Source organism: Centrocercus urophasianus, unplaced genomic scaffold (assembly GCF_019232065.1).
Source record: "Centrocercus urophasianus isolate 14NV4802_14NV808 unplaced genomic scaffold, USGS_Curo_1.0 seq_11, whole genome shotgun sequence".
NCBI classification, from domain to species: Eukaryota; Metazoa; Chordata; class Aves; order Galliformes; family Phasianidae; genus Centrocercus; species Centrocercus urophasianus.
In genome coordinates, this window is record NW_024884253.1 from 77,793,659 (window position 1) to 77,814,846 (window position 21,188).

Genomic DNA, 21,188 nt, shown 5'->3' on the forward strand with positions numbered 1-21,188 from the left:
TTGTAATAGAGTATACACGGGAAGGTGCTCCAGAGCTCAGCTGTTGTGTTCCTCATTTAACCTCTTTGGGCAAGAAGGTAATCATTATTTTTTTACTCAAAAATAACTTGTCTTCTTTTTTTTTTTTTTTTTTTTTTTTTTGGGAGATCCAAATCAGCCTAAAAGTTGATAAAGTAAACTTCATGTTTACAGATGGGGCAAAGGGGGAGGTACTTTCACAGGCTGGACAATGCAAAAGACACTGCTAAAATTTGGGTGGTCTTCAGGGAAGTGGTCTTCTCTAGGGTGAAGCTGGGAATTTAGGAACACGGGCCCAAAGCTATGGATCCAAAGATGCCTGCCTAAATTCCCCAGACTTTTGACTGAAATTTCCCTAGGTCCTCTCTGCCTGCTTGGAAAGCTACAACTGCCACAGAGTGAGCAGTTTATATCACATGCAGATGCTTTTCTGCCTACATCTCCAGAAGGGTCAAAGGGCTGTTTTAGAACAGCCCAACTCTAAAAAAAACGGGCTTTATGAAGAGCAATGATGCAGATCATCTGGGTAATTAGTATTAACCAAGAATTAATAGAAACAGGTTAATTTTACTTCTTCACTCGGGTTTCCATGGCACAAGGAAAAGCCTTGAAATGTTCACTAGACAAGAGAGGGCATGCACCTCTTTGGTTGCGTGCTTGGGTGTTTCCTCTGCACCCTGGTTTCTGCTGCCAGGATTGTTTATGTTCTTAACAATAGGAAGGGTGGAGTATTCTTCAAATTTTGTTTTGGTAATGAGGATGCTTCACTATCAACATATTTGCTCCTGGCTTTGGCAGTGGTGTTCAAAAATTTGCTGAGAAGTTTATGTAACTACACATTGGCATAACAAATAGCTTGCTACTGTATGGCCAGTATACATCCCTCTCTGTTCAAGTAGGAATAATCAGCCTAGAAAGAAGCAGAAAAGATACATCCTGGAGGTACTGATGCAAAATAATAGAACCAGTCAGGAAAAGCCCTTTCCTGTATAAAACCAGCAGCATGAGGGGCTAAGTTGCTTGGGAGATGGACTTAGCAACATTTCTCTTGTAAAGATATTTTGCACTGAAATGTATTGGGTTTTAACTTAAAGCACATTGCTTTAGAAATGCTTTGTGTTGCATGGGGAAAATTATAATTTCTGTGTTAAAGGAAATTTCATTTTTCTTATGTGTTGCATCCCTTTAACTCCAAAATGCCACAGAAACACTTCGAGAAGTTTTCGTATGAGTGGTCATGAAAAATAAGAAATTAACTTCTACCACCTATAGATTTTTCATGTCAGGACCCTGTATTATCTGTCGCATTCTCCTTTTCAAGGACAGACACATATCATTTCTGCCAATTCTCTCTTTCTTTGCTTACTAGAAATAAATGTACATTAAGGCACTTAAATGAGAAGAGTAAGTATGCAATCGGAATTAGCATGCAGTATCAGGGAAAACAGGTTCCTTCTTGCTTTCCCTTTCTACATATAGAATTGCCTTACAAACCAGGATACCACTCTTCCAGCATCCACATCTTATTGACTGCCTCCTCCCTCTGACTGCATAATGCAACATACTACATCTATTAATTACGGTAGCTTTAAGTGCAGCTTCTCATTCTTTGAGAAATTTTGCCTTGATTTCATCTTTAGCCTAAAACAAGCTCTACAGAGAGAACGAAGCATGAATAGCTATAGAAAAGGAGCATTTTTCACTTCACAGAGCCATGGAAACAATTTGTTATCTTTACAAGGCTTCTGGTATAGAGTGGTTTCTCCAGAAAGAGGCTCTTTTCCTGGGTAGCTCCTTGCTCACATATAACAACACTCCAGACTGTGTTAACAGATACTGAGCCATCATGCAAAACATTCCCTTCATCAGCCATAAAACCACAGCCCTGCTTGCTGCCTCTGCACAATTGCTAATGTTCTGTGCAAACAGTATGTCTGGGGCAGAACAACAGCTGTGATCTTCCTGGAACACTTCTTTTGATCTTATATTTTCTCTCCTTCCCACTCCAAGATCTTTTAAAAGTACCATTTCCAGTTGTTGTTCAACATCTAGATGTTCTCCAAGCTACTCTGTCCATGTGGTGGCTCCTAAACTCTCACCAACAAATGATTACAGAGATCATAAGCATGGCTTAACGATGTGGAATCATACCTACACATACTCCCTCCCCAAATATCCATTAAGAAAGTTCACTAAATCCTTTGGTTCCCTAGTAAAAAAGTTCCTTCTCCAGCCCATGCCCCTTCTCTCTCCACTGTTGCTTTGCATTTCCGGGGCAGCCCTGTAAATAGCTCACATGAAGCCCTGGAATTGGGAGTAGTGGCTGTACCTGGATATCACTCTGAAGACAGTCTGATGCTTTTTCTATAGGCATGGACACCTCTGTATGCCAGATGTTTGCATTTAAAACCTGCTTCCAGCTCTTATGCTCTCTCGTTTTTGTGCTTGGTTCTTTCCCTGTGGGTTGGGGTGGAGGTGCCTCCCTTCTGATGAGGAAGTTCATTAGCTCCTGTTGTCTCCCCGATGCTTTCTGAGGTCTGGACACACCTACAACATGCATACTGACCTACATTCATAGTAAACAACTTCTCAGATCCATTTTAGATCTTTCACCAGCTAAAGGTGGAGCAAAACAAACTTTAACACGAAATAAGCGCTGAGTTTTGTTTTCAGAAGGTTGTGAATAATAGCTAACAAGGGTGGAAGAAAAGAGAAATGATTACTGCAATGTGTCTTTCTTGTGGTAAGATGACTGCCCATTTATGTCAGCCCTTCATATGAAGTACTACTGGACTTCAAGGTGAAACAAGTGTCTTAGAATGAAACACATGAACTTTTTATTTCAAGCTAGGTAAAAGGAAAGAAATGCCTGCACTCACCACATATCAGCCCCTTCATATATTCAGCAACTTGACTTTCCTGTCAATCTATCTTAGGCTAAGCCTTTTTTCTTGTGGGCTGAGTTAATTCCCATTGTCTGGCACTTGCTGCAAGCTAAGCTGCTTACACAGACAACTTGCTGCACTTCAGTCATAGCAACTTCTTACATCCTGGTAACTTTTTGTGCCTGAGCCCCTGCTTCTCATGCAAAGTTCCTGCCTGTCTCATACCTGAATGAGATGCAGAGTGTGCTCTGCATCCTTGCAGTCCATGCAGGACACTGAGTAGTTCTTGTCCTAAAATAGGCTGAAAGCTAGAGCCACCATGATCTGAGTACTTTCTTTCCACACTGTGCTGTGCATTTTCCCCTAAATAAAATATCTTTCTGGAACACAGGCCACAGTAACTTATGTCTGCAAACAGCCAAGAGCATATGCTTTGTTTTTCTTACATTTGTTCCGGTGTGCTGTCCAGAACATCCCTTGTTTGATGCTAAAATTGACATGGTTTTTTTTTAATGGTATAATATTTAGAGAAAAGCTTGAGTACTTCACTGCTATCCACACAAGAGCTTTACAGTTATTTCCCTAAAGAACTGATAAGGGCTTCTTAAAAGCCCATTTTTTTTTCAGATTACATTCTTCATGAAAAGACCAAGCTAAAACTTTGTCCCAAATTCTTCTTACTGGAGTGGATTTAATGATCCACAGGAAAGGCATCAGACTGTTGTATTTCCAGTACAAGAGAAAAGAATGAGACAGATCTTGTCCTACCATTGAACAGGAAGCTTGCAGGCTTTCTGGGGCTGCTGAGCTATTGCTCTGTTGGGAAATTACGATGGTTTATACGTTCTGACTCAGGGGTTCCTATCAAATCAATGAGGAGACATGAAGTATACTGCAAACTGTTCATGTTTCCACAGACACCATAGCTGTTTACATTCCTTCTTCATACATGAAAATAATTACTAGCAATTTTATTTTAATAAACCTCTTGTTTGAATCCTTCACACCACAGCTCAGATTTCCAGATGTAGTTAGATGCCTGTGTAGTTTCTGTCACCCTGGTCTATCACTAATCGTGTTGTTACAAGAGGAAAGGGTTGATACGATGACATACGTTAAACTAGTTTGTAGAAGGAAATCCACAGCTGACTGATTCGAATACCACAACCTTTTGCTTACAGTAAGAACAAGTAAGTTGGACCATGGGAAACTCTCTTTTGGAAGAAATCAGATACATTGTGTGATAAGACAGAAAAACAATTCTTTCTAAGGAATTCCCATATGGTATGAGTATTGGGGCCCCTTTCCAGATCCTGCAGTATCCACGTGAATTGACAGATGTGTGCAAAACTGGCTATTTCAAACTCAGAATTCAGCACATTTCTATTATTTAACAACCAACTGTGGGATAATTTAGGGCAGAGAGATATTTCGCAGTGTGACACAGCTAAGCAATCAACTGATTCATATTTCTCCTTTCCCTTTTTGCTCCCAGTAAGCTGCAGGCTTCACAATGGGCTCCATTTCTAGAATGATTACTGAGTTTAGCCTTGATCTCTACAATAAAGTCAACAGAACCACAGAATGCCAAAACATTGTCTTCTCTCCAATGAGCATCTCTACCTCCCTGGGCCTAATCCTTTTAGGGGCACGAAACAACACAGCCACTCAGATAGAAAATGTAAGTACTGATGAAACGTTCTGAGATGCTTCCACACAGCTTGCTGTTTCCCCAGTGGCAATGCTGGGCTTTGCAGCACAACATGTGCACTTAGGAAACAAGGATAAACACAAGCTCAGCTGCTGCCTTGAGAACAGTGTTTGGTGTGCTGTGATATCCCTGCTCCTTTATCACTTGTGACATCCAAATGATACAAAACATCTCACCTACAGAGCACACAGGGCCTGGGGGTACAGGGAGGGCATGCAGAAGTCTGTTCCTCTGGTCACTACACCTTTTACTCCCTGCAGCATAAGCTGCATGTTCTGAGATCTTTATTTCTTTTCTTATTTGTTTCTGAGAGCAATAAGCGACCAATTCTCCTAAGGTACATGTAGCATAAGACAGTAGCCAGCTCCAGCTGTATCCTGGTAGATCTTCATCCATCATGTTACAATACTGCCATAGGTCAGCTGCTGCCAAGGGAGATGCATTCTCCTTATGCAGTTCTGAGGGACTCTTGCTTAGTTTAAGAAAGCAAAGGAGATCAAGCACTCTCAAAAAAAGAGCTTAAGTGTTTGTATACTTCAACAATATCACTATGGAGAAGCATTCCAAAATTTTTCAGTGAGATATCTGCACACTGGAAACAAGGTTCAATTTCCATCAAGAGCACTATGACTTTGATACATTTCCTGAGCTGATACAAATATTAAGAATGATTGCATAAAGCTAGTTTTGATGCTTGCAAGCAAAATATTTTTGCCTCTTTGCCTGAAGTAACTTTTCATTTTGAAATTTAAGGCAACTATAGCAATAAAAATACAAATCAAATACAAAAAATATTGAGGTACTGGAAGGTAGCATTTTGGGGGACTAAAAGTTTTTCTTGGTTCACTAATATAGGAATGTGAATTTGAATATGGATATTGGACAAATTCAATTCTGACCTTCCAGTCTGAGTGCAGCTGAGAAAGTATGAAGGGAAAATACACAAAGAGAGCTTATAGGCAGGAGGAGGACCTTTTTACCAACTTTTTACAGTCTGATAGTGGTGGAACAAGGGGGAATGGCTTCAAGCTAAAAGAGAGGAAACTTAGGTGAGATGTTAGGCATATATTCTTCACACAGAGGGTGGTGAGGCACTGGCACAGGCTTCCAGAGAAGCTGTGGTGCTCCATCCCTAGATGCTCCAGGCCAGATTGGATGGGGCCCTGGGCAGCCCGAGCTGGTGGTGGCAGCCCTGCCTACAGCACTGGGTTGGGACTGGGTGGGCTTTGAGGTCCCTTCCAACCCAAACCTTTCTATGACATCTTTAATAAATCTACATCATTTATCCAGTAAATCCAGTAAATCTTTCAAACAAGGAGAACGCCTTTATCCCAGTTAAAGAGTTTGACCTCTTCAACTGCAGGTTCTCCACGTCACCAATGCTGCAGGAAATACAAGCCTTGAATCTGAACTTGAAGGTGCAGTCCCAGAAAACAAGTCTGAACTAAGCCAGGAAAGAGAATCTTCCTCCTCTCTGGTATGTCTTCCGTAGTACAAGAGCCTTTCTTTCACTCCACCATAGCCTTCTAGTTGTAAAACACCACAGTCTGCCACTGGAGGGAGTCAAGATCCCATGCACAACGTCTGCCTGGTCCACTGTGCCTCATAGAAGGTGTTATCTGGTTATCGGCCAAGTCTTCCATACAGTCAAGTCCGAAGCCCACACCAGAAGGAAGATCAGGCAACAAAGGCTACAAAGCTTAGATTAACTGAATTTAAATATAATTACAATGGCAGCTAGCCCTACATTGCAATCTAATGAGGATGCAAATTAACAACCAAAGCTATACTGAGGAATCTTTGTAACTGGTGTATTTGAAATATTCCTAGTGTAACACAGATGGGAATCTTAACCATGAAGCATTCCATGCACTGCTTTTACAACTACAAAACCTTGGTAAAGACTACGCTTTAAGCCTGGCTAACAACCTCTTTATCCAACAAGGATTTGAACCGAATCAGGTAAGAGAACTGAACCTTGTAACCTCTGTGGCACTGACCCCCAGCTTTCCAGTAAGCATATGCACCACTCTTGTCCCTTCATGTGTATTTTTGAGTTTTGGAGGTGCTTCTTGGAGCCGTATCTCTTGTGGTTGCTGGGAAAGAGACACAAGTATCAGCTTTAATTATTTATGTTTTAAAAAAAAAAAAAATAAATAAAATAAAGACCTTTCACTTTTGACATGTCTACATTCAGCCAGAAGTGTGGTTATAGCAAAAAATGGCCTATTCAAGCTGTCTGCAAGCTGCCTCTGGGATCTCTCTCTATTTACAGCTTTGCATTGCTGGTTTTCTTTTCCTCTTTTGTTTTATTTAGTCAAGACCACCCTCATAATTTCTGAAACATTTCTGAATTGTTGACTTCACTGTAAAGAGAATAAGCTCTGAACAAGTTTGGCTAATCCACAATCTTTATTCTGCTTTACAGAAGTATCTAACATGCAGTAAGGAACTATACAGAGCAGCCCTTGAAACACTGGACTTTCAAAGGGCTCTTGAAGCAAGCAGGCTAAAAATTAATGATTGGGTTGAAAGCGAGACACAAGGTAAAACAAAGCAGAACTGTAGCTGTGCTATCTTCTCCCTCTTCCAGTGCTCCTTCAAAAAGAATTCAGCATACGATAAGCCTTGTTCATGTTTCTCAGTTTCTTATGCCTTTCAAAGATTGCTTTTCCCATTCATTCCTTAGAGTCATCTATCAGCTAAACTATTTTGTTGTTGCATACGGCCATACTCCTACCCACACACCTAGCAAGATAGCTGCAACAGTACCTTTAAGGGTTAATTAGATTAATTGCTTTTGCAAATAGCCAACGCTGCAGGTACAGGAAAGTGGGGGATGGAAGTTATGAGCTTCACAGTGGGTCTGGGAACAGCATAGCAGAGAGAGCAGACACCTCAGGACCTGGTCATACACAGAGCAATGTTAACGAAGATGAGTGATGTGCCCTCTAGCGAAATTCACTATTACAACTAACAACCAACCAGCTCTTGCCCTTTACAGGCACATAGGGGTCATTGGCTTTTTTTCCTGATTAAACTGAACATGAAATATGCCACTTCAATTTTGTCAGAGCTGCAACATCAGCAGGGTGAAAATCTTATAAATTTTCCATGTGAACTTAAGCCAGAACTTAGTGAGGGATGGATGAATAGATTTGAAGGCTCCTGATTTCTTAGTGGTCATATCCTGACCAAACCTATCCTTGGGCTGACAGAGCAGCTTGTGACTAACTTGGGAAAGAGCTGAAACCACCATTGCTGTGTGCCTGTTTAAAGCCTCTGCACTTGGGAAATCCTACCTCAACCTCTGTACAGGAAAAAAACTGTAAAGGGACAGACGCCCTCATGTAAACTGAAACAGAGGATTAATGGTGCTGCCCTTTTCACTGTGGACAGGTGTCACCTGGCACATTCATTTTGCCACTGTGGGCTAATTCGATGACCCTGTGCCCCTTCCTCTCCCAAACAGGCCAGCACTAGGTAACTGTGCTGAGAAATTTGCTATTTCTTCACTTGTATTGTCCCTGTTCTGTGAAGAAACAAAGAGTTGGATTTCTATTGTATTTTAAAGCTAAGTTCACAGACAAGTAATTGAGTCTCAATCCAGAGTCTTAATAACAACTAATAAATACCTCTGTTTTCCAAAATTTCCTCCAGGTAAAATCAAGGAACTTTTTGCTCCAGGAGTGATTGACTCACACGCCATTCTGGTGCTGGTGAATGTGATCTACTTCAAAGCATCCTGGGAACACAAGTTTGAGGAGAAAAATACAGTACAGAGAGATTTTAAACTGAATCAGGTATATATGCATTCTTTAAGTCTTAGCATGATTTACCCTAGAATAAACATAATACAGAAATGCAAAACTGGGGCTTTCAGCTGTGCTGTGAGAAAGGCATGGGTGTGCTGGGAACCAAACCTTTTCCTCCTGTTGGGTAGAGATAGCAGGAAAGCTTTTCCAAGAAAACCATAATCCTTACTGGAAAGGAAATGTGCAAGTCTCAGAAGCTGCAACAACTCAGCATTTTGTTTCAGTAGCTGGCAAACCCAAAGCATTAGCCCTGATCAGCACTTTTGAACCTAACAGTCACTAAGGGCAGTTGTCATGGATAGAAGCCAACTGCAAAGATCTAATTTCACACAGGCCCTATGGTGCCATCCTGGATTTTATGCATCCCATACATTTTAGCATGAGCTTTGCAACAGATGGGTTAAGCCAAACCAACTAAAAAATGAAGCCAGATATTAACAAGCCACATGCATGAAAATGGAATTTCAAACAGGAAAAATCCTCACAGAGTATTTTGGTTTATTTCTAGTATTTGCAATGCTTAAAATATATATATTTTTAATGTTTTAATTTTTATTCCTTTTTCCCACCATACTTATAAAATTGAAGTTCTCATTGCTTAACCAAGATACAGTCAACATAGCTGCAAAAAGTTCTTTAACAACCACATTAATCCAAGCTCTGTACAGCTTAAGTCTAACAAATATCCTCAAAAAAGATGATCAAAACCGTTTTATTTCATTTAATACAGTTTTGTCTTCATTCCATATGCTTTGCCTACGTTACATTAAAGAATGAAACCACCAAATAAAATGAACCCACAAAGAATACAGATTTAGCTCTGATCTGAAGTTAAAGAGCTCTGTATAGGAAAAACTGACTTCTAAGTGTTTCTTATCTATCAAAAGAAAAGGTCAGAATGACATATGTTGCTAGTTATAGTGTTGTATGACAATTATTTAAGACATAGGTAAGAAAGTGTAATTTTGGTCCCTTCAGTTTTTGACTTCAAATATATGTCTTTGAATATGAACACTGAAAATGGACTACAGGTAGTAACATTTGGAGCACTGCTGCAGTCACAGAAACTGAGATAGGAAGAATCTGCATATACTTTTCTCCATGCACTTATTAATGCTGTTCTCTACTAAAATTCTTCTGCTGATTTAGCAAGTAAGAAGTTAGCTAACAGTGAAACGAATCTTGAGCACCTACACAAGATTTGAACAAACTTACCACAAAGCAAAGCAAGGATTAGAAGACCTAGAAGAACATGCCTGAGATAGAGTGGTTATCATTTTGCTCTTACTCTCTCTGTTGCTCCCTGCCTGAAACATCTACCTGATAAATGACAACCTGATTACTGCAGTTCTACTACTACTTTATTCCATTCCAAACCAGAGAATGCAAATTTCATCAGCACCAGTTTGTTTGGCTGCAGAGTAATGGCATTAAACCATTTCACTATCTGATTAGTTGCAGGGAAATTCATTTTATTTTGTCCCCCAGAGAATTATCCCCTTTACACGTGAATGGCAAAACTTATGTTCTATGTCTCACTGTATGAGCAACAAAATAAAGAAAAATATTTAGCTTCATAACAATTACTGCTGATACTGCACCTGAAGTTTAAACATTAAGGACTGTATTGCTTATGTGATCATTCCAATTTCTTTTAAATAGAATGAGAGAAAGCCAGTGCAGATGATGTATCAGAAAGGCACGTTTAAATTAGGCTATATTGAGGAGCTGGGAACTCAGGTGCTTGAACTCCCTTATGCTCAGAAGTCGCTGAGCATGATCATCCTGCTGCCAGGAGGCACGGCAGATGGATCTACCACTGGGCTGGAACAGGTAAGGCTCAGGACTGTGGCTACAACAGACTGAAAGCTGGTTGTCTGAGTTGAAGCTGGGCAAAAATCTAAACTTGTTAATCCCCCCATCTTCTAGACTGAAAGCACAATGACCTATGAGAATTTAATGCTGTGGTTCTCTTCTGAACACATGTTTGAGACAACGGTAGAGGTGTACCTGCCCCGATTCAAGCTTGAAGACACCTTTAACCTCAATGAGGTACTAAAAGCAATGGGAATGACCGACATCTTCACTGAATCCAAAGCTGATCTTTCTGCACTGTCATCTGGGGAATCCCTGGTGTTGTCAAACATTGTCCATAAGGCTTATGTGGAAGTCAATGAGGAGGGCACTACAGCAGCAGCTGCTACAGGAGCTACCATTGTGAGGAGATCCCTCCCCCTCATAGAGGTGTTTATGGCTGACCATCCTTTCTTATTCTTTATTAGGCACAACCCCACTAATGCCATTCTTTTCTTTGGTAAATTCTGCTCACCTTAAAAATCAGGGCCACCTTCTAGCATTGAGATAAAAAACCTGGATGACAAGCACAAATACTGTTTTTCCCCCTACACCTTCTAAACCCTATGAATGATTGTAGACCAAAGTAATCACTGCAACCAATTTAGCTTAGAACCATCAATTGAACACCCTCCTGTTATGAGGCCTCCTTGAAAGGCAAATATTGATCTGAATCCAAAACAGGAGTACGCTTTCCTTTAACCTGACTGGATATCAGGAACATTTTGTTTCCTCAAGGCGTACATACTCTCCTGTATAGCCTACAGTTCTCTAGCATAGCCATGTAATGTAGTACACTATTTGCCTGGCAAAGGTGGAATTTGTGTGCTGCTACTTGAGGAGAACTGTTTGTAACAATTTTCAGTAACTGTCAGTAAAACTGGAGTATTTTTATTTTCTATGGAGTTTCTGACTTCCTGCCAGGTGGGTCTAGCAGAAAGGGGCTTTGGAGATGCTTTATACTTACACATACTCTATTTGTGGCAAATCCTTTGCACAGTGGAGATCTCACTTTAATAACTCTTTCCAGTAGCAGCAGTCACAAGCAAGCAGAAAATAATTATTTACAGCAAACTCATGTATTCACTGACAACTGTACAACTTCCCCCTCCCCCCCCCCATGATGTATGCTGGATCTATCCTTGTGCTATATAAAAAGTTTGTGCTAGAAGCAGCTTTGGTTTCATATGTTTATTTAGATATAAGCCTGCATCTGCAGTACCATCTCATTCATCAACTGGAAGATGGATAGAATATGACACGTACCCCTTTCACAAACTCTTGATTTTTTTCCACAAGTTTTGTTCGCAGTGCTCAGTTTTGAGTGCTGTATTTTTTTTTATGGTAGCAACAGTAGGAACACTCAATATTATGCCTCACGAACACACCTAGTAAGAGAGTTGATTACAACAGCAATGGAGTATGTGGGAAGGCAAGATTTTGACCCTCTTTTTACAGGACTTCTTGGCATTCGTTTTTGAAAAATAAACCCACCCTTAAAGAATCACAGCGTGGTTGATGTTGCAAGGGACCTCAGGAGGACATCTTGCCTAACTCACCTGCTCAGGTAGAGTTACCTACAGCACACTGCCCAGGATCACATCCAGAGGACTTTTGAGAATCTCCAAGCACAGAGACTTCACAACCTCTCTGGACAGCCTTTTCTAAGTTCCCACAATTTTGAACAACACCAAAGAGAACTTTGTATTCATAACGTCTGCAGGAATGGGATGTGAAAACATTTCTTTCTAAAGATTACTTACATAGTGGAGAATCGGTTTTCTTCCTTGAGTTCTGCTTTCCGGGGAAGCTTAATGATCTGAGATGTATTTATACAGTACACGTCTCTCCAGTCCTGAGGAATGAAGAAAAAGTTTTGAGAAGGGCAATGTAAGCAATAGAAATCAGTCAAACATTACATGGAAAAATGTTTTTGTCTGTGAGACAATCAGAGAAAAACAGAATTAGCAGCTGACTGACAGACATAACTGTTAAGCTGCTGGTTTAACATGAGCAATATCTCCTTCATGGAGTTCTATGTGAGGTTTAACTAACATTTGCAACTTGCGCTTTGTGACCTATAGAAAGACAAGTATACATTAGCCATTACTCATATAATTGAGTGTAAAGCTCCATAAAGTAATTAGCAATTAGCACAGTTTATGTACCAAAAGTTACCTGGGGCTCTTTGGATAAGAAAGTCTAGGCATGATGTTCAAGCAAGAACAGGCAGGAGTAGGATAACAATATTCGAAGAACTTACTCTTATTGTCTGATCTGGAGGCATCGTACAGCATAAGCAGTACTTCTCTAAATTGTGACCATGTTTCCATTCTGAAGGCTGACAGCACAGACTGCCTACTAAGCTATGTTTTCATTACCTCCAGGTGTCATTAGTTGGTATTTACATATCCTGGGGAAGTTCTGAGTACCACAACTTCAAACATCAATCCTACTTCTGCAACAACAGGAATAGAGATTTCTGTGATGGAGAGTTGAGTAATGCAATGTATTGCTCCAGTTATTGGAGGAGATGGCTCATGATATATCTAGAGTGAAATTAAGACACAAACATTGTTCAACTAGTTTATTATAAATTCTAAGTTAAGGAATGTGGGAAAGATGGCAAAGCTAGCAACAATAAAGGTAGGAATTCTAACAAACTGGCTATAGAGGAGGAATAGTCACCACTATGGATCTAGCAGTGTACTTCATTGGCCTGCAGGCCAGTCAGAGACATCTCACTGATCTGCACAGCTGCAGTTCAATGGAGAATTTTCTGTGTTCTACCACTGAACTCCTCAGGTTTTATCCTCTTCATTCTGCTCTCATGCACCTCCAGTTGCTCAGAACCAATGGCACATTCACCTCCTCCGGGTGAGCAGCTGTTGACTGTGTAGCAATCACACACCTGCCACCTGGCAGGCTGTTGGGCATGTGTACTGACTTAATGGAAGGGAACTTTCAAGGACATCTAGTCCACCTCCCTTCCACTGAACAGGTACCTACAGTTAGATCAAGTTATTCAGAGCCCCATTCAGCCTCCTCAGTGTCTCAGGGGAAAGGGCTTCTACCACATCTCACAGCAGCATGTTCCAGTGCCTCACAATCCTGACTGTAAAGGAGTTTTTCTTTATATCCAAGCCAAATATCCATTCTTTTAGTTTGAAGTTATTTCCTCTTGCCCTGTTACAACAGACCTTACTAAAGAATCCATCTCCTTCCTTCTTGGAGCTCCCTTTGGATACTGAAAGGTCCTTCTCTGGTCAACAGACTAAGCAGCACCAGCTCTCAGCCCAACCTTATAAAATAAGCATTTGTACAATCAACAAATACACAATTAGCAGAGTAGCATGGCTAGGTGAATATTTTACAGATAATATAACTTGAAGAATCATCACAGTGGAAAGAGAAAGTAAATGAAAACGCTCACCTGTCTCCTAGGCTTGCAAAAACACTCCAAAGGGAGGAATTTCCAGAAAGAACCATTCCTCACTGGCAGTCAGCCTTAAATGGGGTCTAAGAGAGTTGCAGCCAGGCTCTACCCCTTCTGGTCACACAGCTGAATTGCCTTCACCTGTGCTCCTGCAGCTGACTCAGTGCTCGCTTCAGGTGATCAATCAGTGGTTCAAGCTGTGATTCAACAGTTCCCATACCGCATTCCATCCCTTGAGTCATTTTTGTGGCCCTCTGCTGGACTCGCTCCAACAGGTCCACATCTCTTCAGTATTGAGGAGTCCACATCTAAATGCAGTACTGCAGGTGAGACCTCACCAGCATAGAGCAAAGGGCAGGATTACCTGCCTTGCCGTGCTGCTTTTGAGGCAGCCCAGGATATGGATGGCTTTCTGGGCTGCTGGAGCACGCTACTGACTCATGTCTGGATGCCATCTGACAGTACCCCTAAATCCTTTCTCTTGATAAAGTACACTCATTTTCAAATAGCATTATAATCGCTTCTAGCAGGCATTACATCACTGTATTCATAGTGTTTCTGAAAAACAGATTCGGAAATCAGATATTCTAACTGTATTTTTCCACATATATGTATCGGAGAACTTGTGAAAAACATGTTTAATATATAGAACTACAGATAAATTCAGAAAGGAGAAGCAACACTCAAAGTAAGGATGTGGCAATCCTAAATAGGATGTAAGCTGGCTTGAAGCACATACCTCCAAAAAGCCATCTGAAAGAAAATTTCTCATTTACCATGCATGTGCAAGTTTCCAAATTCTGCAGGTATTTTATTTTCTCCTTTTCAAATTCCCTTGCAGACGGCATTTTGCTTTGCTTGCTCTGAACTGTGTTGATGTGAGCAGTGAGGTGCTTTTCCCAACCTAAAATGTAAGAATAAGACTGAAGCACAGGCCTCTGCAGAACATGTAGTGAATGCATTCAAAGCACACCAAGCACAAGCTCTTCAAATACTGCTCCCTGAAAATGCCATCAGAGCAGACTTCGTGCTTTTAAGTGGGAGTGGTACATAACTTCAGTTATGGTCCAGTTGCTGGTCTTCTGTGGAAAACGTACTATTGTGCCCTGAGCAGTACTGAGCACAGCACCTGTTTGCCTAAAACTAACACAGAACTCAGAACACAACCAGCCTCAAGACACTCAGCAGAAGGAATGTTATAAAAAAAGCAGGTTCTGCTCCTGAAGGAAGCATAATAGCCTCCAGAGCTGGAAGACAAGAAGATGTGCACTGGTAGTGTGTGGTGCTCATTTCCTTGTTCATGAATGATGATGAATGGGAATGATTCTGGAAGACACACCCAGAGGCCTCTGTTGTATACCCCATGCCTCCAGCCTGAGCAACTCCTCCTTGCTGTCTTTTTGACTTGTCGTATGCAAGCCATCCATCCAGAGGTGCAGAGTGAAAATGACCATGGAGTTCAAGAACAGCCTCATCAGCCCCATACACATTTCAAACCCAGGGCAAAACATCAGAGGCTCAGGCTCACTGCACAGCTCTTCTGAAAACTGCGATGAAGAGCTAGGGGTTCGAGGAAAAACGTGCTGTAATTATCAGTGCAGCTCCATCATCTGTTCTAGGAGCATCGAGGCTTCCTGAAGAAAACATTATCAGAACAGACACAAATTATTCAGTGGGAGGCAGAAGTGCCCCTCTGAATGCTCTGAGTCAGATGCTTATTTTGTGAATTTTTCTGTTTCCCTCTTCCTGTTATGCTTCCTGCAGATACTTGGCACATCCTAGACATGATTCAGCAGTGTATGCTCATGAGATGCAGCCACATCTACAAAGTGCCTCCTCCTTGAGAGGAAAAAAATATTTGTTTTAGAGGGTAAAACCAGAATAGTTAGGATAGTACCTCCTCCTCTGTTGTGGGACAAGAGAAGCTAGGCTCCTGGTAACCTATCTGTCAGCCCTTCATTTCTCTATGCATGCCCTCTCCTCAGAAAAACCTGTGAAGGGAACTTGACTCTGCAGCAGTGGTTTCCACTTAAGTCAGAGCAGAACATGACCCTCCATCAGCAAAGAAGCAGTCAGAGCCAGCTCAGCCCAGCAGAAGACAGCTTGTTCAGCCCTCATTCTCCTTGGGGTAGCATCAGGACTAATAGGAGATCTGGAACAGGAGCAGAACACATTGTAGTGATGCACAGAGGCTGTGAGACTTCATGGGAATGGCCTCCACATTTCATGCTTGCAGAAATACCAGGACGGAGGAAGCCAAATTTTCTGCTCCAGTGAATGACCTTACCCAACAGCAGGAAGGGGTTTGGTAATTCCTTTCTCTTAGAAGGCAAAATGAGATAAATGGCCAGGCAGATATCTTAGAACTGTGGACAGGACAAATTGCCACCTCCACCTCAGGAGGCAGTGGGAGGCCTTCCCACATTATAGTTTGGCTAAGACTTCAAAATGCAATTTGCTGGTCTCTCTGTTGCTTGTTTTTATACATTGTACTTCATATTTTATGCAATATGCAAAGGGAAAAAGTTTTTACACAATCTACTTCAAGTATGCTGGAAAGTCATATTCTTCATAAAGAATGAAACAAAAGAGGCAGGCAGCAGCTACAAGGCTCAAAGTTTACCTTTCCAAACATACTCGTGGGACACCTGCAGCATTCATGAAGCTCCTGTGCAACCTTGATGCCTTCTCTATGTGTTCTTTCCTATGATCACATAGATTTACACTGCATTTACATTGCAGGTGCTTCATCTTCATGAGGCACTTGGCACAGGCAGTCCAGGAACTGAGAGCTCCACTGGGAAGATGAGATGATACCTAAAAAATAGAACAGTTGGGAGGGACGTTCAGAGATCACTTAGTCCAACTCCCTGACAGCTTCAAGGCTAACCAAAACTTAAAACATATTAATGGGGGCACTGACAGATATGGGACATCAATCACCTCTGTAGGAAGCCCGTTCCAGTGTTTGACCACTCTCACAGTAAAGAAATTTTTTCTACTGTCTAGTCTAAAAGTGTGTGATAACATGGAACTGCAGCATGAAGCAAAGCTAAATGGCAGCCCTTGCCATGGCTCATATGGTCCAATGCCTCTGAGAGGGGTGATCATTCTTCCCTTGTCTCCTTCCCTTTGTGTTGCTCTGTTCTTTTTTTCCCTTACATTGACACTATTACTCGGTAATGAGAAATTAACTGGGACATAAGTGAAGAGAAAAAAATCTGGTAAATATACTGATGACCTCGTCCCATAAACTACCTTCCAGATGTGGATAAGTGGTTTAAAGGCACAGCAAAGAGGTTGCAGAAAAGAAAGGACCATACCTAATTTAGTTGCAACCAACATCCAGCATTCAGAGACTCATGAGAAATACCTTTTAATTTATTGATTTATATTTTTTTAAGAAAAAAAATCCTTTGATGACTCACCCTGCTTTTTCTATTACTCTCAGCTGGGAAGAAAGTAACCGCTGGGTACATACATACATACTGCTATTTCAGAACTGCAGACTTGAAGAGCTTTCCCAAGTGCTGAGATATGCAGGAAAAAAACTGTAAATTACAGTGTGAGGCATTTAATTTTGATTGCTAAATAAAGAAGACTCATGACAGTCTATGACTATGACTTGCAGGGCTGCAATTTCAGATGAAATACAGCCTGAATTAGGAGAGTTACTGCCAGAGGCAAAGTTAGCACATCAATTAGGTGGTAGAAGAAGGCAACACCAAACACAGGCTGTGAATCGTTCTGACGAACAGAGTATGTAAAAAATAGCCATGTGTGTTTTTCAGTGAATACCACTGTATATGTCTGGTTTGAGTAAAATATGTATTAGAACAAAACAAACAGTGAAATAAATAGTGCTAGCATATATTAGCTTGTATAATCTGACGTATCCATTTTTCAGATAAATCTTCAAAGAAAGCAAAATTTATAGTATGTATGATAAGGACAAGAACTGTAAAATATCATCTTGAAGAGTGCCAGTCTGATAACAGGAAAAGGAATTCAGCATGTGAATGAAGGAGCAAGTGTGACTGAAACCAATGTCACTCAGCTTACTACAGCAGAAGCAATCATTTATGATCCTAGATTTTTTAAACTTGCTTCAGGATATCTAGGTAATCTCAAAAACAGGAACAAAATACAAATACAAGGAAAAATCCCATTTTCTCTTCACGTAATCTTTTTTTTTCTAGCTGCATTCTTAGTTAAAAACAACAACCAAGAGTTTAAACAACGTTTAAATGTTTACTGCTGGCTTTGTAACATCAAACTGAGTTGTTGCTGGAGATGACCAGCTATCAAGGTGCGTAACGGACTGCTAGATGTGCTTGGCCTCCTCTTACCCCAGGTTGCTGTGCAAACACAATACACATTGCCATACAAGCTACTATGAGCTCTGAAGGGCAGCTTAGACATTAATTCTACTCTGCGCCAGACACAATGACTATCTGAGTGGTTTATAACAAGGTGCTGGTTGACTTCAAAGTGGTTCCAAGTCAACCACTGCCAACTGCCTAAGACTGTATGCGCAACAGAGCTGATCATCTCCAGCACAACAAATAACATGGGTGCAAAAAGCATCCGAAATTCTGTAAATTAGGCTGTTCTGGCCACACCTTGGCTCATTAAAGGACTTTGAGAGATGCCAGAATAGCCTCTGCTCAATGTGATGCAGATGGACAAGCTATGGCATGAACGGGTCCAAGGCATAAGAAAACATCACCCTCAAGCACTACACAGGAGCTGCTGAGCAACCACTTGAAATGAAAGGTGAAAGTCTGAACAGATAAACGTTGGAAAGAGCTGCATTTCTACTGCTTACTGTGTCCTTGATTATGCCAACAGTAAGGAGGAATGGCAAACCCCATGAATTGGTTTAGGAACAGCTTCACAATGGACTTCCTGACAGAGGAAAAGGGCAGCAGAGTCCTTGCTGACCTCTTTCTGGGACAAACACAGATCTGGAACAGAGTTCAACCAATTTGTCTTGCTTGCATTCATGACTCTTGAATTTCAAGAGGTGCCTCTGATTTCCCCTGGCCTAACACCCTATCTAAAATTACAAAACCACGTTTTGTGTGCTGAGGACTGTGCAAAACTGTTGTGGTGATTGTGCTATTGCAGAGGTAGAGTACACAAAGTAGGCAAACATACTGAATGAGAGAACATCAAAAACACCTTCATGTCCTTTTCTAGAGGAGACAGTAAAGCAAAATGTTTATTGAGAAAATCTTGGATGTTAGTCCAAGAGATGAAAACACTATTCATATGTGCAGGGCTAGCTGTGTTTTACAGGTGCATGCTCCATAGATGCCCAGAGAGGACAAGGACATTGAAACCAAGCATAAAAAGGACTGTGGGTACCTAGGAAAGTTCTTCAAGGAAGCCTTGGAGGCATGTTTGAGTACCCACCTGACTTGCAGCTGAAACCCTGATGTAAACATGTGAAAATGGGAGCATAAGAGAAGACACTATACACTGTAACAAAACTTAAGCTCTCGGGCAGGAAAAGTTTGACAAGATAAAGTAAAAGCTATTGAAAAAGGAACATTAAACAAGATAGGAGGAAAGCTGCTTACTATCTGTAGATTTTCCTACCCCTCATGTAACTACTGTAACATCGACAGACAAAAAAATACTCATTCTGAGTGTAGAAACTGAAAGCCACTCCAGTTATCATGGTCTGCACATACACACATGGCTAAATTTCAGCAACACAAAACACGCTGCTTGGGATAAAGGAGCACCCTTTCACCTTTACCAGTGGGTACCACAACCACTGCGTATTGTCTGCCTTAATGTACAAAAATTGGGGATTTTATTATTCATTCCCTTGGGCTTTACAGAAGCCGGATTTTCTTCTTTAGTGCTCATCAAGGGTATTATTCAATAAAGAGTAATAGCTTTTTAGAATTGTGTTATATTTGATATTGTGCATTATGATTGTCTAACAGACCATGAATGTTCTTTCAGACAGATTTGGTAGTTTATTTACCTGCCATAGTAAAATAGGAGGTACAGAAGATCTATGGGAATAGCTTGTGCATGTACAATGGGCCTTGTTGTCACGACCTATGAAGAATGAAAATCAAAACCTGACCACCAACCATCCCTTGAATTCCACTAGGCTGTTCAGCATTCATTTCTGAATATCTGAATACTCTTGGCTCTGCCTTCACAAGGCAACAAACACTTTCAGACTGTTCCCCAAATCTCTTCCTCTTCCCCATCCACACTGAGTTCTCTAATTCATCCCAACACCTCTGCTCTGAAGTTTCAACAAAATGTGCATTCTCCTCTCACATGTATGCAGCACAGCCTTTGGCTTACATCAGATATAGTCAAACTTTCATTGAAAAGCTTCCATCTTGCCTAGGTGCAGAAACAGATGGAGCTGAGCTTTTAACAAGTACTAACTATAAGCTTCTCCTGTCCTCAAACTCTTTTGGCAGACCAAAACATTTTTCAATATGATTTTATTCCTTAAAAAAAACCATAAAGCTTTGTTTTTATTACATGGAAAGCAATGTATTACAAAATCCTCTGAATAGAATGACCATCCTGCAGCTGGCTCTGCTTGGAACTGCATTATTTTCTCTACATTCACGAGAAGCATCCTTATGTTTCTCTGCATACTGTAGTGAGAGATCACATATATATCACACTTTTCCCCCATCCATCTTGGGAGCAGTGCTACAGTAAATTCTGTAATTACAGTGCCCCAGAGATGAGAAGAAACTAAACAGCTGGAAAGGAGATACAGTCTTAAAAAGAAGAATGGTTTCCAGGGATTGATGGACTTTCTTGCACTCCTTGGTAATATGGGACTACTCTTGACTCAGCTTTAGCAGGGGGTGCTCATTAAATGGTGAATGGTGATGGGTCTTCTTGTTCTCCAATCACGTCTAATTTTCTCGTAATATTTTGGGATCCTTAGATTCATCTGACTGGGAGAATCCCTTGATCTGATTTTTTTTTTTTTTTTTTTAATCTGATTTTAGAGCTAAGTTTATTTGAAGCGTATTATGTTTATTCTTTTTTTTTTTAGAGTATTTTTTTTTTTTTAATTTTTATGTGTGTGTATTCATTATTTGTTTGGCTCTAACTATCGATATAGCTCAATCAAATTAAAGTTTAAATTCTGAAGAGCACATGTAGAGACATGTTAGACTTGAACTTGGTACATTGATACAAGAAAAGCCTGAATAATTACATTCTTCTATGAGGTTTTACTTCACAAAATAAAATTTGGCTTTCTCCAAAGAGAGTACCAGTCTAATGTTGGCCTACTCAGTGGTTTCAAGCACAATGAATCAAAAGGCAATGACAAGGGTAGTAACTCAAAGGATGACTCTTAGAAGGCTAACAGGGGGAGTGTCCGAAAGGGTACTGTATATATCACCAAGGACTCAGGGAATCTGTTTAGGTTCAACTGGCAAGCTGGATTATTACACGCCTCTTTG

General features: G+C 40.8%; 1 protein-coding gene across 2 annotated transcripts; it reads left to right on the plus strand.

Annotated features, from left to right (window-relative positions):
* Positions 1-10,763, plus strand: LOC122154962 (serpin B12-like). Of its 2 annotated transcripts, XM_042808590.1 has the most exons (8): positions 1-77; positions 4,399-4,584; positions 5,978-6,091; positions 6,445-6,576; positions 7,043-7,160; positions 8,275-8,417; positions 10,092-10,262; positions 10,359-10,763. In XM_042808590.1, the coding sequence occupies exons 2-8, from the start codon at positions 4,417-4,419 to the stop codon at positions 10,761-10,763; spliced, it is 1,251 nt and encodes a 416-aa protein (XP_042664524.1). In that variant the 5' UTR covers positions 1-77; positions 4,399-4,416. The 2 variants fall into 2 exon arrangements, with proteins under 2 accessions (XP_042664524.1, XP_042664525.1); XM_042808591.1 differs by lacking the exon at positions 1-77 and having other exon boundaries at positions 4,352-4,584.
* Positions 10,764-21,188: the final 10,425 nt, after the last annotated feature.

Bases quoted from the DNA above. Each gene is read 5' to 3' on its own strand.
- LOC122154962 (XM_042808590.1), top strand. From the start codon at position 4,417: ATGGGCTCCATTTCTAGAATGATTACTGAGTTTAGCCTTGATCTCTAC. The intron at 6,577-7,042 runs GTAAGAGAACTG...TCTGCTTTACAG, and splicing joins AAGGATTTGAACCGAATCAG to AAGTATCTAACATGCAGTAA. The intron at 7,161-8,274 runs GTAAAACAAAGC...AATTTCCTCCAG, and splicing joins GGTTGAAAGCGAGACACAAG to GTAAAATCAAGGAACTTTTT.